This window comes from Echinops telfairi, unplaced genomic scaffold, assembly GCF_000313985.2.
Source record: "Echinops telfairi isolate 266 unplaced genomic scaffold, ASM31398v2 ScPeMD7_7457;HRSCAF=8495, whole genome shotgun sequence".
Classification (NCBI taxonomy): Eukaryota; Metazoa; Chordata; class Mammalia; order Afrosoricida; family Tenrecidae; genus Echinops; species Echinops telfairi.
In genome coordinates this window covers 20982542-20994952 of record NW_022111357.1, presented here as the reverse complement: position 1 = coordinate 20994952, position 12411 = coordinate 20982542, and the positions used below count along the sequence as shown (strand labels likewise).

At 52.1% G+C, this 12411-nt stretch overlaps 1 protein-coding gene across 1 annotated transcript in view; it reads right to left on the bottom strand.

Moving 5' to 3' along the window:
- The window catches only part of IFNLR1 (interferon lambda receptor 1), a 26842-nt gene that overhangs the window by 1127 nt on the left and 13304 nt on the right, over positions 1-12411 (bottom strand). The window contains exons 4-7 of the mRNA XM_004705354.1: positions 6940-7124; positions 4660-4802; positions 2206-2365; positions 807-937 (exon numbers count right to left, since the gene is read on the bottom strand). Coding sequence (XP_004705411.1) covers positions 807-937; positions 2206-2365; positions 4660-4802; positions 6940-7124 — 619 coding nt within the window. The remainder of the gene's footprint in view (positions 1-806; positions 938-2205; positions 2366-4659; positions 4803-6939; positions 7125-12411) is intronic.

The following is a 12411-nucleotide window of genomic DNA, read 5'->3' as shown; positions in this document are numbered from 1 at the left end:
CCCAGTGCACTGAGGGGCGTGGCCAGAGCCTGGGGGGGTGGTGTGGCAGGCACTAACTTCCTCCCACTTGTGTGGACAGAGTGGACTCTCGGGGCCAGTGAATGCCCCCAGAAGTAGCTGCTGTTAGAAGCTGGTGTGGGGATAGGGGCGGGGCACGTGGGTGACCGAAGGTCCCTGGGATTTCCCACAGGCTCTGGAGCCAGAAACCGCCCCTTCCAAATAACGTGTGGTATAGGGACACCCTTAAATCCACCCTCAAAGCCCCCACTCCCACACGGCTGCCACTGAGCCACAGCCGTGGCGGTGCTTCACGCACGGGGGATCCATTCTGACCTCCCTGACCCTCCCCCAGCTGCCCTCCACCCTGGTTTAAAGGGCGCCAGCAGATGGGAGTGGTGGGCGGGGGGTTGTGGGGGTGAACTTCAGCTGCTCTTGGCTGAACGGTGCCCAAGTGCTGGGACCTTCTTAAGACTTCCCCTCTTTGGTACCCCGGCCACCCTCCCCGACTCCTCTGGGTGTCTGTTCTATGGGCTCCACTCTGTGCACCTGGCATATCCTAAGCTGAGATGAGGCTGTTGGGTGAAAAGGAGTTTGTCAGGCCCTACATCTACCCAGGGGTATTTGCTACTTTAACGAGGTGCCAAAGGAAAGAATTGCTGCTCATGGGAATGTAGGCACGGCTGTAGGCGAAGCCTGGCTGTCTTGGTCATCTTGACAGTCCATCGTACCTCGTCTTAGCCCTGGCTCCCCGTCCTTGCTCTGCAGCACCTCCCCCTTCATGGCCACCCCGCCCACATCCGCTATACCAAGGCCCGTGGCATCTTTGCTTGCTGAAACCAGGGGTTCCCCCTGGAGCTCCTCCAGATGGCAGCCATGGCGACAACCAGCAGCAACGGCAGCAGAAGAGCCAGTGGCATCAGCGTGGGCCAGGTGACTCCTGCGGAAGACAAGACAGTAAGTGCAGAATCCCATTCGCTCTCACCTCTCGCTTACATCGGGCTGAGAGCTGCATGTACACCGTCCAAAATCCTCACAACCGGACTGGCAGACAACATCATGATCCATGGAGGGGAGATGCACGTTGTCGAGGATTTCATTGTGCTCGGATCCGCGCTCAATGCTCACGGAAGCAGCAGTCAAGAAATCAGGTAGCATATTGCACTGGGTGAGTCAGCTGCGTAAGGCCTCTGTCAAGTGCTGAGGGGCAAGGACGACATTTTGAAGATGGAGGTGCGCCTGGCCCAGGCCCTCGCCTGTGGAACCACCTCAGAGGCATGGGAAAGCTGGGAGACGGAGAAGGAAGACCACAGGTGAGTCCGTGCATTTGATATGTGGTGCTGGTGAGGAGCAGGGCGCATACCGTGGGCAGCCAGAAGAACAACCGCGCCTGTCTCGGAAGAGCTCCTTAGAAAGGAGGATGGTGAGGTTTTGTCTCACATGCTTTGAACACGCTATCCGGAAAAAAACAGTCCCTGGAAAAGGACATCATGCGTGGTCAAGTGGAGGGCAGTGGTGGGGGGGCACAGAAGGGAAAGACCATCCAGGAGATGGATTGACGGAGTGTCTGCAAGGACACGTGTGAGGAGGGGCGGGGCCGGGCAGTGTTGTGATGAGTTGGAGCCAACCCCCTACGTGACAACATACTGCTTGGTCCCCACAAGTCTGTCCTACGGGACATCAGACGGTGGTCAGAGCCTTGCTTTCCATATGGGAGGCCCACGTTCATTGCCCGGCCAGTCCACGCCGAGCGCAGCCACCATTCCTCCTTCAGCGGAGGCTTGAGCCTTGCTATGATGCTGAAGAGGTTTCAGCTGTACTTCCCGACGAAGACAGACTAGGAAGAAAGGCCTGGTGATATGCTTTCAAAAACCAGCCGATGCAAACCTACGGATCTCAACAATCAGATCCATAACCTACCATGGGGATGGTGCCAGGCTGGGCAGTGTTTCATTCCATTGAGGAAGAGGTCACCACAGGTTTGGGGGTGGGGTAGAGGGAGGGGCGGAGTGACCCAGCAGCAGCTAACAGCAGCAAAGCCTGCCGAAATGACAATTCAGAAAGGTCTGTAAACTGCCCAACGACTCTCAATGAATGTGTTGAGGGTGGGAATTTAATCGAGGCGAGTGTCTCCAGAACTCACGTTCGTAACTCATATGACGGAGCTCCAGGGAAACAGTGCCCCATTCGTCACCACTGTGTACCCACCTGGGGCCTCCAGGAAGAAGCAGGTGGGCTCAGAAGGCTTGCTGTACTTGGAGGTAGCATAGGTGTAGATGGTCCTGCCACTGAAGCAGAGCTGTCCACTCGTGCTTGGCTGAATGGGGATCTGGACTGGCTGGCCGTGGGGAGTGGTGGGCAGCACAGTCTGTTAGGAGAGAGGCAGGTGAGCTGATGTCCTAGGGTGGGTGACTCTCTCTGGCCAGGCCAGGGTGGGGTCAGCAGGTAAGGCATGGCTAGGACCGTCCAACTTCTGTTCTTTTTCTGCTTGCGTCGTCAGACACAAAGGAGCACAGAGACCCCACGCTGCCTGGGTTTTCAGTTGAGACAGATGACCTGGTTCATCTCAAGACAGATGACCTGGTTCAGAATAGGCTCTGCTACTCAGGGTGCACCCTCCAGGGCTTCCTGGCCCTCCGCATCTCTTCTCCCTCCCTCCCTTTGAGGAGCAAATTCCTCAGGCTTCTACCACAGAGGCTCTGGTCTACTGGGAGGGCATTCAGGAAAAGGAAATGCTAGCACGGCCATAAGTGCTCACTGAGCCTCTTGAAACACAACTGGCCCAAGCTGAGATGTACGGTGAGAAACACCAGATTTTAGAGACGATGTGGGGGAAAAAAGGGTGGGGGGGACATAAGCTATCTCAGTTATGTGTAGATGAACCACATGTTGAAATGTTAACATTTTATATCTGATAGGGTAGATAAAATCTGGAATTAAAATTAAACTACCTATGTTGCCATGAACAGGAACTGACCCAATGGCAGCGGTCATCTCTGGGTACTTGCGGTTTTCTTTCTAGAACTCGTCTGTATTTTCTGACTTCTCTGTGACTAGGTGTGATAGCTAAGGTTTTGTGTCAACTGGCCTGGGCTAGGATTCTCAGTGGTCTGGCAGTTCGGATGCAGTAACTCCCATGATGCGATCTGTGGTGAGCAGCTAATCCATTGGAAGGAAGTTTCCTTGAAGGTGTGGTTTGCTTCCAATATAAGTGGATGGTGTGAGAACGCATGTTTGCTGGATATGGATCCTGCATCTGGCTTGTCATCTGACCTCTGGTTCTTTGGACTCAAGCACCTGACGGTTCACTTTGCAATCAAAAGCCTGCTGCCTGACCTGTTGGTTTTGGGTCCAGCAGGGCCTGCAGCTCTTCGAGGCGAGAAGCCTTCAGCCTGACGTCTGACCCATGGGCTTGGAGCTTGCCTGCCTCTACAATGATGGGAGCAATTTTCTGGCTATATATTTCTCTCTCTCTCTCTCTCTCTATATATATATATACACATATGCATATATAAGCATCACTAGTTTTGTTTCTCTAGTGACCCCAGGTCTCTTGGAGCTCGCCCTACTACAATCAGATATTATTGGGAAGAAAAGGGAGGTTTCATAATGTAGAGCAGACAAACCAGCAACCATCTAAGTGAGGTGTCAGCTAAGTCCGCACAGAGGGAGTACAACAGCCCATGCGATCCAAGGATTGCAAATCATAAATGTGAGATGAGAGGAGGGAGCTGTATTGGGGCTTAAGTTCTGAGCACGGGCTTGCAGCGGCTATGGGTGACAGTGAAACCCCAGAATGCATTTGCAGAGCCCCCACGCAGGTGCAACCTCTGTTGAATTCCTTCAGACCACTGACTAGGGACGTGCACAGTCTTGCCCTCAGACAGAGTGCACTGGAAAGTGGAGTACTGCAGGTATAATTAGATTAAAATGTAACATATTGCCATTTGTTTTCCCTTTGGATCCATTTTTAATTTGTTCTAGTTTCTCTTCTGCGTTCTCTTGGGTTGAGGTTTTTCTGTGTTTTACTTGTTCTGCTCTTTGGGGCGTATGATTTTCTTTAATGAAACCCAGGCTAGGGAATCCACAGAGACAGTAAATAGGCGAATAGTTCCTTAGGGTTACGGCAGGGGAGGTTGGGGGGAAATGGGGAGCTAATAATCATGGGTAGACGAATGAAACAACTGTTCTGAAATGGATTGTGTTGGTGATTGCACAGCTCTTTTTAATACATTCAAACCACTGGATTGTGTGCTACATAAATTACATGTCAAAACTGTTAAAATACATTTAAAAACAACACCAACAACCAGGCAGGCAACAACCGCTGTGCTGTGGCCCCAGTGACACGCGGGGACTGGATGCCCTGTGTGCGGCCTCTCTGAGGGAGGCGGGTGGGGGGGCCACATGTGTCCCTGCTGGATCCTGGCTTTCCCTGGGGGGGGCCCTGGCTTCATTTCCGACGAGACATTCTCACACACCAGCCCCTGAGATGGACTGATACCAGCTGGGCTGTGGGCAGCAGGGACTGCCAGGAGTGGGTATATCCTGGGGAAGCTTCCTGAACAAGGGTTCTGAGCAGGCTGTCGGGGGGAGCGGGGAGAAGACTAGGGCCTGTTGGTGGAGGGGACCCGGACTAGGGGCAGAAAAGGGGTTTCTTACCTTGTTCCCTGTCTGCTCCTTCCAGAAGTGCACCTCATACTTGAGGTCCACTGGGGGCATGCATGGTGGCAGCTGGTACGTGGCATTGACACTGACAATCCCCTCCGTGTGGGTGAAGGTGAGGTTGGGCGGGGCTGGCTCCACTGGCAGAGGAGAACAGAACCCATCAGTCCCCTCTCGGGGTCACACCGCCTAACCCCCCGCCTCCAGGAAGGCCCGGCCCAGGGAGCTCTCTTGGGCGGAGAAAGCAGTCGCGGGTGGGAACATCGACTGCATGCACTCTTGAAAGCTATATGCCAGCCACCGACTATTGATACTTTTTGAGTTCAGCCCTAAGTGTGCCCCGTCTCCATGGTTTCTGAGACAAAGACGGCTGTTAACTCTACTGAGTTCATCGGGTGTGAAGAGGTGCCTTCTGTCTCTGCTGCAGCTTTCCAGAGGGTCTGTCTGCAGTTTCCATTGCGATGTGTCCTGCTTGGAATTTGTTGAACTTCTTGGATGTGTAGACGCATGTCTTTCATCAAACTTGGGAAGTTTCTTCAAAGACCCTTGCTGGCTCGTCTGCCCCATCTCCTCTTTCTGGGACATCTACCACAGTCCTTGTGAGGATGTCGCACGGAACCCCAGCTTCACTATTTCCTTCCTTTCCTGCTCCTGAGACTGGAGCATTTCAATGACCCCATCTTTGAGTCCTTGGATTCGTGCTTCATCTGCCTCTTCTTTCTCTCTTAAAAAAATAAATAAAAAAGAACTCTCTTGCCGCATGGCTCCTCTATTCTTCTAACCCTTCTTCATATCCATCGAATCGTGGGGTGGCCACCTACCATTGGTCTAGCCAGACGAACCCCCACTCTTCCTTCCTCAGTCCGTCCCATTCCTTGGCCTGTCCCAGCCATTCTCCTTTCGTTCCCATCACTCTTCGTCCCTCGCTTTCCAGCCCACAAGCCTGTCTCCTGACCTCGCCTTTCTGGGCCCTCCCTCCTCCAGCTAGCCAGCCGACGTTCCAACGGGTCCGCTCTCTCTATCCAGCCATCTCGTCCCCTTTTCTTTCCTATCTGTCCATACATTTTCCCATCTTGTTCTTCCTCACCCTGCCCTGCTTAGATGGCCAGCCTTCCTGCTACATATCAAGCCTTTGGTCCGCCATCTACCTTTCCATCCTCCTTCCTACCTGTCCATGTACAGTGGTTTCTTTCTGAACAAGTATCTAGCTGTCCAACCCCCCTTTCTTCCTATCGTCTCTCTCCTTCTTTTGTGCATCCAGCCCTCTAGTTCCTTTGCACTAAAATCAAGTAATCTCTTTTCCTTCCCCGTCATCCTTTCCCGAGAAGCCCTGGTGGCACTGCCAGGTGAGTGCTGGGCTGGTAACCACAAGGTGAGGCTCTCTGTGCCGTCAAGAGTTACAGACCCAGAAACCCCGTGTAGGGTCCATATGAGCTGGAATCAACTTGATGGCAGTGGTTTGGGTTTTAGCATCGTTGACAAACATGGGTTTCTCCTTCTCGTTTACCTTCTGATCTTATTTTGCCTGCCAGCGATTTGAGAAACCTGGAGAGCAGACTGCAGATCTAAGGTCCCCGAGGTCACTGTCCGGGGATGAGCCACTCCTCGTTACTGCCCGTTGCCTCCTCTGAAGCCTGGCCCAGCATCTGCTTGCCCAAGGTCAGAAAGACCCAAGTTCACATCCTATTTCAACCCCGCTCTATAACTGTGTATCCAGGCAAGTCACTTAGCTCCTGAGAGCGGTGTTCCACTTTTTAGAAAGGAGCAATGAGACTAAATCTCACAGGGCAGGCGTGAAGATTAGAAATACAACAAACCAGGGGGACTGTGCCCTCCTCAACCAGTGTCAGCTAACTCCAGGGATCTAGGAATGTGGTACCCACATTCCTATCTATTCTTATCATCCTCCAACGCTCTCCGTAAAGTTCTGCCACACATTTGGAATTACTTCTGCAACCAGAACAAAAAGTAGCTTGTTTTCTTTAAGAGAGAAGTTGAACAACAACAACAACAAAGAGGCATAAATATGTCATTGGTCTTGCGATGGAACATGTGACTTCTCTCCATGCAGGCCCCTGAGGTGGCCCAAGAGGAACTGCGGAGGCTGGCTGGAATGCCCCCCCCCACCAACCCCCAGCCCACCATGAAGCCAGGCTATCCAGACATAAGCTTGGCACCATGGCTGCCCCAGGGAGCTGTCCTCTGCTCTGGGGAAGGGAGAGAAAGAGGGCCAGGATGGCAGAGCCTCTGTGGAAAGGTCCTGGCTTATAGACGTACCTTCAAAGAGGTAGTCCATGAACCTGGACTCTGTCCAGGGGGACTTGCCACGGAGAGAAATGGCCTGCGCCCGTCCCCTGAACTTGCTGTACAGGTCCTGCTTCTTCAGGCACATCAGGGAACACATCAACTCCTTGGTGCCCGCGCACCTGTCCACTTTCCGCCAGCGTTCGGGAGTCATATAGCTGAGGGAGGAAGCAGAAGGGCTTGGGTCAGGGTCTCGCCCTCTCAGAGCTAGTGGAAGGAAACTTAGAGACCCGCCCTTTGCTCATCCCAGCTGTCCATCCAGACAGTCATCCGGACAACCGCTGACTGAAGGCACAACAGTGTGGTAGCAAGTTCAGGCTCTGGCACCTGGCAGGCTGGGAATCCTGACGCTGATCCGAGAGAGGTCACGGTGTGCCCCAAGTCTCAGTCCTGCCATCTGTAAACACAGGAGATCATGCCTCATCACAGGGCTGTGGGGTCACTAGGACTCACGACTGTGTGTTCATTTGTTCAGTTGCTGGTGGAGCGCCTGCTGTGAATCTGGCACAGTGCGGGGTGCCAGGGGGCTGCCAGTCAGCAATGAGCAGAAGTCGTGTGTTGGGTATTATTCTGGGCACGGGGAATCGGCAGTACACAGACAGGTGAGGTCCAGCCCTAAGGAATTTACACTCTGCATGAGGGACAGCAGTCACATGGACAAGTGTGGCCCAGGCACTGTTGAGCCCGTAGGAAAGATGACACAGGGTCATGTGAGAGTGAAAGCTTTTGAAATGACTGGGGGTGGGGGCAGGGGGGGGAGAGGAGTGTGGAGGGGAGGAGGGAGGCTCTTCTAAGAGGTGGCCTTGAGGTCAAGACCTGTATGATGATGAGGAAGGAGCCAGGTGAAAGTTTGGAGAAGGAAGAGAAAACACAAAAGAAAGGCCTGTAGAGGGAATGAGACGGAACTGCTGAGAACCAGGTAAGCCGGCCAGTGGGGCCAAAGTCCAGGGGGCAAGGGAGGTGGAGGAGCCGATGCCTGGGGCTGAGGGTGGAAGGAAGGTAGGGCAGGCTCGGCGGGGCCTCAGGTCTTGGTAAAGAGCCTGGATTTTATTTCAAGTATGGCGGAAAGCCCTGGAAGGTTCTGAACAGTGAGACTGAAGTGATCTAATTGACGTATGTCACAGGTCCTTCTGGGAAAAACTACTAACCCAGGGGGCGGCAGCAGCGGTCCAGCAGAGCACAGCGGGGAGAGGGGGGAACGGGGAGGGTTTCCGGGGGGGAAGCTATAGAATTAGCTCATGGATCAGATGTGGAATGTGTGTGGGGGTGGGAATGGAACTGACGACCACGTCTGGTTTGGGAAACTGAGCAAATGGGTGAATTCCGAAGGTTGGGGCAACGGTGGACAAAGAGAAGAGGTTTTTGAGCTGAATGAATACCTCTCTCGTTTCCTAAAGGCGAGAGATCTGCTGCTGCTGCTGCTGCTGCTGCTGCTGCTGCTGGTATTAGTGCTGCCGAGTGCGTCAGTCCGCCCTCATGTACCAACCCTGGTCCTGTTTGGGCCATTGTTTCGGCCAGCATGGGAGTCCTTCTCAGGGAAGGTCTCCCTCCCTTTTGCCGCCCCTCTACCAAACATGGTGTCCTGCTCCAGGGCCGGGTCTCTCAAAGGACGTAAGACAAAAGTCTGGTGTCGATATATTAATCTGAGACAAAACGCAGACGAAAGCAATGTTAAGTGACTGTGCGATTTGCTCTTGATCACACAGTCGTTAAAATACGTGGAAGCAATCATGAAGGAAAAGAACGTGATGGAATCAGAGAGCAGGCGGAGAATGCTTTGGAGGGAGACTGAGAAGCCACAGTGGTACTATTTCCGCATGGTAATGGCGTCATTGCCGTGGTTGGATTGCCATCGAGTCGGTTCCGGCCACGGCAACCTCCGTATGCGCAACAGACGGAAGCACCGCCGGTCCTGTGCGTCCCCACACTGTCCCTGTGCCTGGGCCCAGGGTGGCAGCCACGGTGTCCATCTACTGCTTCTGGTCTTCCTCGTTTTTGCTGCCCCGCTCCTCTGCCAAGCATGTGCCCGTTTTCAGGGACTGGTTTCCCCTGACAACACATCCAAAGTCTGTACGTCAAAGTCTCGCCATCCTTGCCTCTAAAGAGCACTCTGGCCATACTTCTTCTAAGACAGATTTATTTGTCCTTTTGGCAATCCATAGTACTTCTAATATTTTTATATCGAATAATATTTCAATATCCTTATCATATATAGTATTATATAATAGACTAACATCACATAAAATTAAGACATCATAACATAATATGTGGTATAATATATAAAAGAGTACATAGTGTTATATAGTACAGTAATATATATAGTATTACTAAGGAGCCCTGGTGGCATAGCGGTTATGAGTTGGGCTGCAATCCGCAAGGTCTACAGTTCTAAACCACCAGATGCTCTGTGGGAGAAAGACAGAGCTTTCTACTCCTGTAAAGAATGACGGTCTCAGGAACTCACAGGAGCTGTTCCACCCTGTCCTAAAGGGTTGCTGAGAGTCAACATGGCTTGACAGCAGTGAGTTTGAGAAGTTATAATCCCTTAGTGTTATAACGAGGAGTGCAAAGGACGATGAGCGGTATTGAACTTCACGCTAGAATGACAAGCACAAGACCCGGCATAGAAAACCAAAGGGAAAGATAGCACACTAGGCGGTTCTCAAGCTGAAAGACCGAAGAGAAAACTCAAGCCTCATGCTGCCATTTTTTGGATTCTAGGCGCAAACTATTGGCCATTACAGGAGGCGTCAGAAGATGGGAGGGATTTGGAGGCCTGGTGATGGTCAGCCACTGCGGGAGGCAGCACGGGATCAAGAGCGCTGAAAGAAGCGCGAGCAGCACCGAAGGCACTAGTGCAAACACGGCTGCAGGAGCCGATGGATAGCCATCGAACATGTTTCTAAAATTCGATGCAGCACTAGCCCATGCCGAGGAATTTGGAAGACAGAGATTTGGCCAGCCGACTGGAGAGAGCCATGCTGTGCCCATGTCAAAGAATGTAGAAATTACTTAACAATACTATTAATATCACAAGCAAGTAACATTTTTCTGAAGCTAATTAAAAATCAGTTGTGGCAGCATAGCCGCGAGAAGTTCAAGTTGGACTCAAAAGGGGATGTGGAGTGATGGAAAGCACTGTTGACATCAGGTGGACCTTGGCTGAAAGCAGAGGACCCCAGAAAGATGTTTACCTGTATTTTATTGTCTATACAATGATATTTCACTGTGTGGATCATAATAAGCCATAGATAATGCGGTGAAGAATGTGAATTCCAGAACATTTCATTGTGCTCGTGGGGAACCTATACATAAACGCAGAGGCGGCTGTTCAAACGGAACGAAGCCCTTGACTTGGAGCTGATTCAGATTCAGAGCGCCCCATAGCGCAGAGTAGAAGTGCTCCAACCCCATAGCGCAGAGTAGAAGTGCTCCAACCCCATAGCGCAGAGTAGAAGTGCTCCAACCCCATAGCGCAGAGTAGAAGTGCTCCGACCCCATAGCGCAGAGTAGAAGTGCTCCGACCCCATAGCGCAGAGTAGAAGTGCTCCAACCCCATAGCGCAGAGTAGAAGTGCTCCGACCCCATAGCACAGAGTAGAAGTGCTCCGACCCCATAGCGCAGAGTAGAAGTGCTCCGTAGAGTTGCCGAGGCTGCGACTCATTCCCGGAGCAGAGCCCTCATTTCCCACGGGACAGCTGCTGCGTCTGGACTGCTCGCCTTTGGGTTAACAACTCAATCACATAACCAAGTACCATCGGGGATTCCTTCGAACAGGACGTGGGGACACCGAGCAGTTTCAAATCAGGAAATGTAGGGTTGTGTTGGTATCCTTTCACCATGCTTATCCAATCTGTATGCGGAGCAAATATTCCAGGAAGTTTGATGGGAGGAAGGCTCATTAACAGCCGGGTATACTCAGAAGACACAACCTTGCTTGAAGGGCTTGAAGCACTTGCTGATGAAGATCAAGGATGCCAGTGTGGATGCTATCTCAATGTAAAGAAAACAAAAATTCTCACGAGCGGGCCAATAAGTGAAATGATGACCAGAAAAGAATGAAGATGCTCAGGGTTTCATTTGGCTTGGGCCCACACTCAGCCCTCAGGGAAATAGAAGCCTAAGAACAGGTTGCATTGGACACATCTTTTGCAGAAGACTTCTTGAAAGTGCTAGAAAGCAAAGAGGTCACCCGGAGGACTAGGGTTTGCCTGGCCCACGCCTTGTACCCTCCACCACCCCAGACCCTCGTCGTTGTCGTAGCTGTGAAAGCTGACAGCGGCAAGGAAGACTGGGGAAGAGTGGATGCACATGAACGATGGTGCTGCTGCTGAACACCGAGTCCGCCATGGTCTGCCGGGAGAACCAACGGATCGATGTTGGGGCAAGCGCAGCCAGGAAGCCCCTCAGAGGAAAGGATGACAAGACTTGGTCCAGCGGCCTTTGGACGCATTGTCAAGGAGTACTCGTCCCAGGAGAAGGACGTGAATAATAAAGTGGAGAATCATGAACACGGAGGAAGACCTTCAACAAGACAAATGGCCACAATGGCTGCAACAATGGGCTCCAACAGGTGGGTTTGAGGCAGGCCGGGTGGTGTTCATTCGGTCTGACACAGGGCTGAGTTGGAGCCAACTTGAGAGGACCTCACAGCACCAATAACAACACTAAAACGACATCTCTCTGACAAAGGACCACAGAACTAGCACGACTCAACAATGAGAGAAACGGTCCAATACACATGGGCAACCACAAAGCTGTGAACAATCCCCTTATAAGAGATAGATGAAGGGTTAATAAACACACCAAGGCGTGCACAGCACCATCAATCACCAGGGAAATGAAAATGAAAGCCACAATGGGTGTGAAGAAGGGAGAATGGTATCCACCTACACCGCCAAGAGCGAGAAGAATTGGCTTCAAGGTCATTCCTCTAAGGCAGAGGTCAAACCTACCTCCAACCTCCAACCTCTTTTTTTAACCCATTCTGACACCAGCCAATATTCCCACAGCAGCGTACTTCTCTGCTGGGTTTCATCATTAATGGCAAGGGTCCCGGGGTACGCACCAACCGCACCCACCATTATGAGGCTGATGAGGGAAGTCTAACAGACTACAATTTAAGATCAGGATCAGAAAATATATAGACCCACTATGAGACATGACGCCCCTCACTGACCCATAGCCCTACAGGGGACAACACCGGAGACACAGTGTGGGAATTGCACCCGATCTGATCGTGCCACACCGAGGCAAAACACTAAGGGGGTGCAACAGAACAGCAAGGGAACAGAGCGGGGGAGGTCCCCAGGGAATGCTGAAAGTGGACTTTGGGGCCAGGGCGTGGTGCCCCAACAGACTGGACTGGAAAACACTCCTAAAGGCCAAAAAACAGTCCTTGAACTAACTACAAGCTTTTCTTCCTTGTTTTGTCATTGGTTTGTT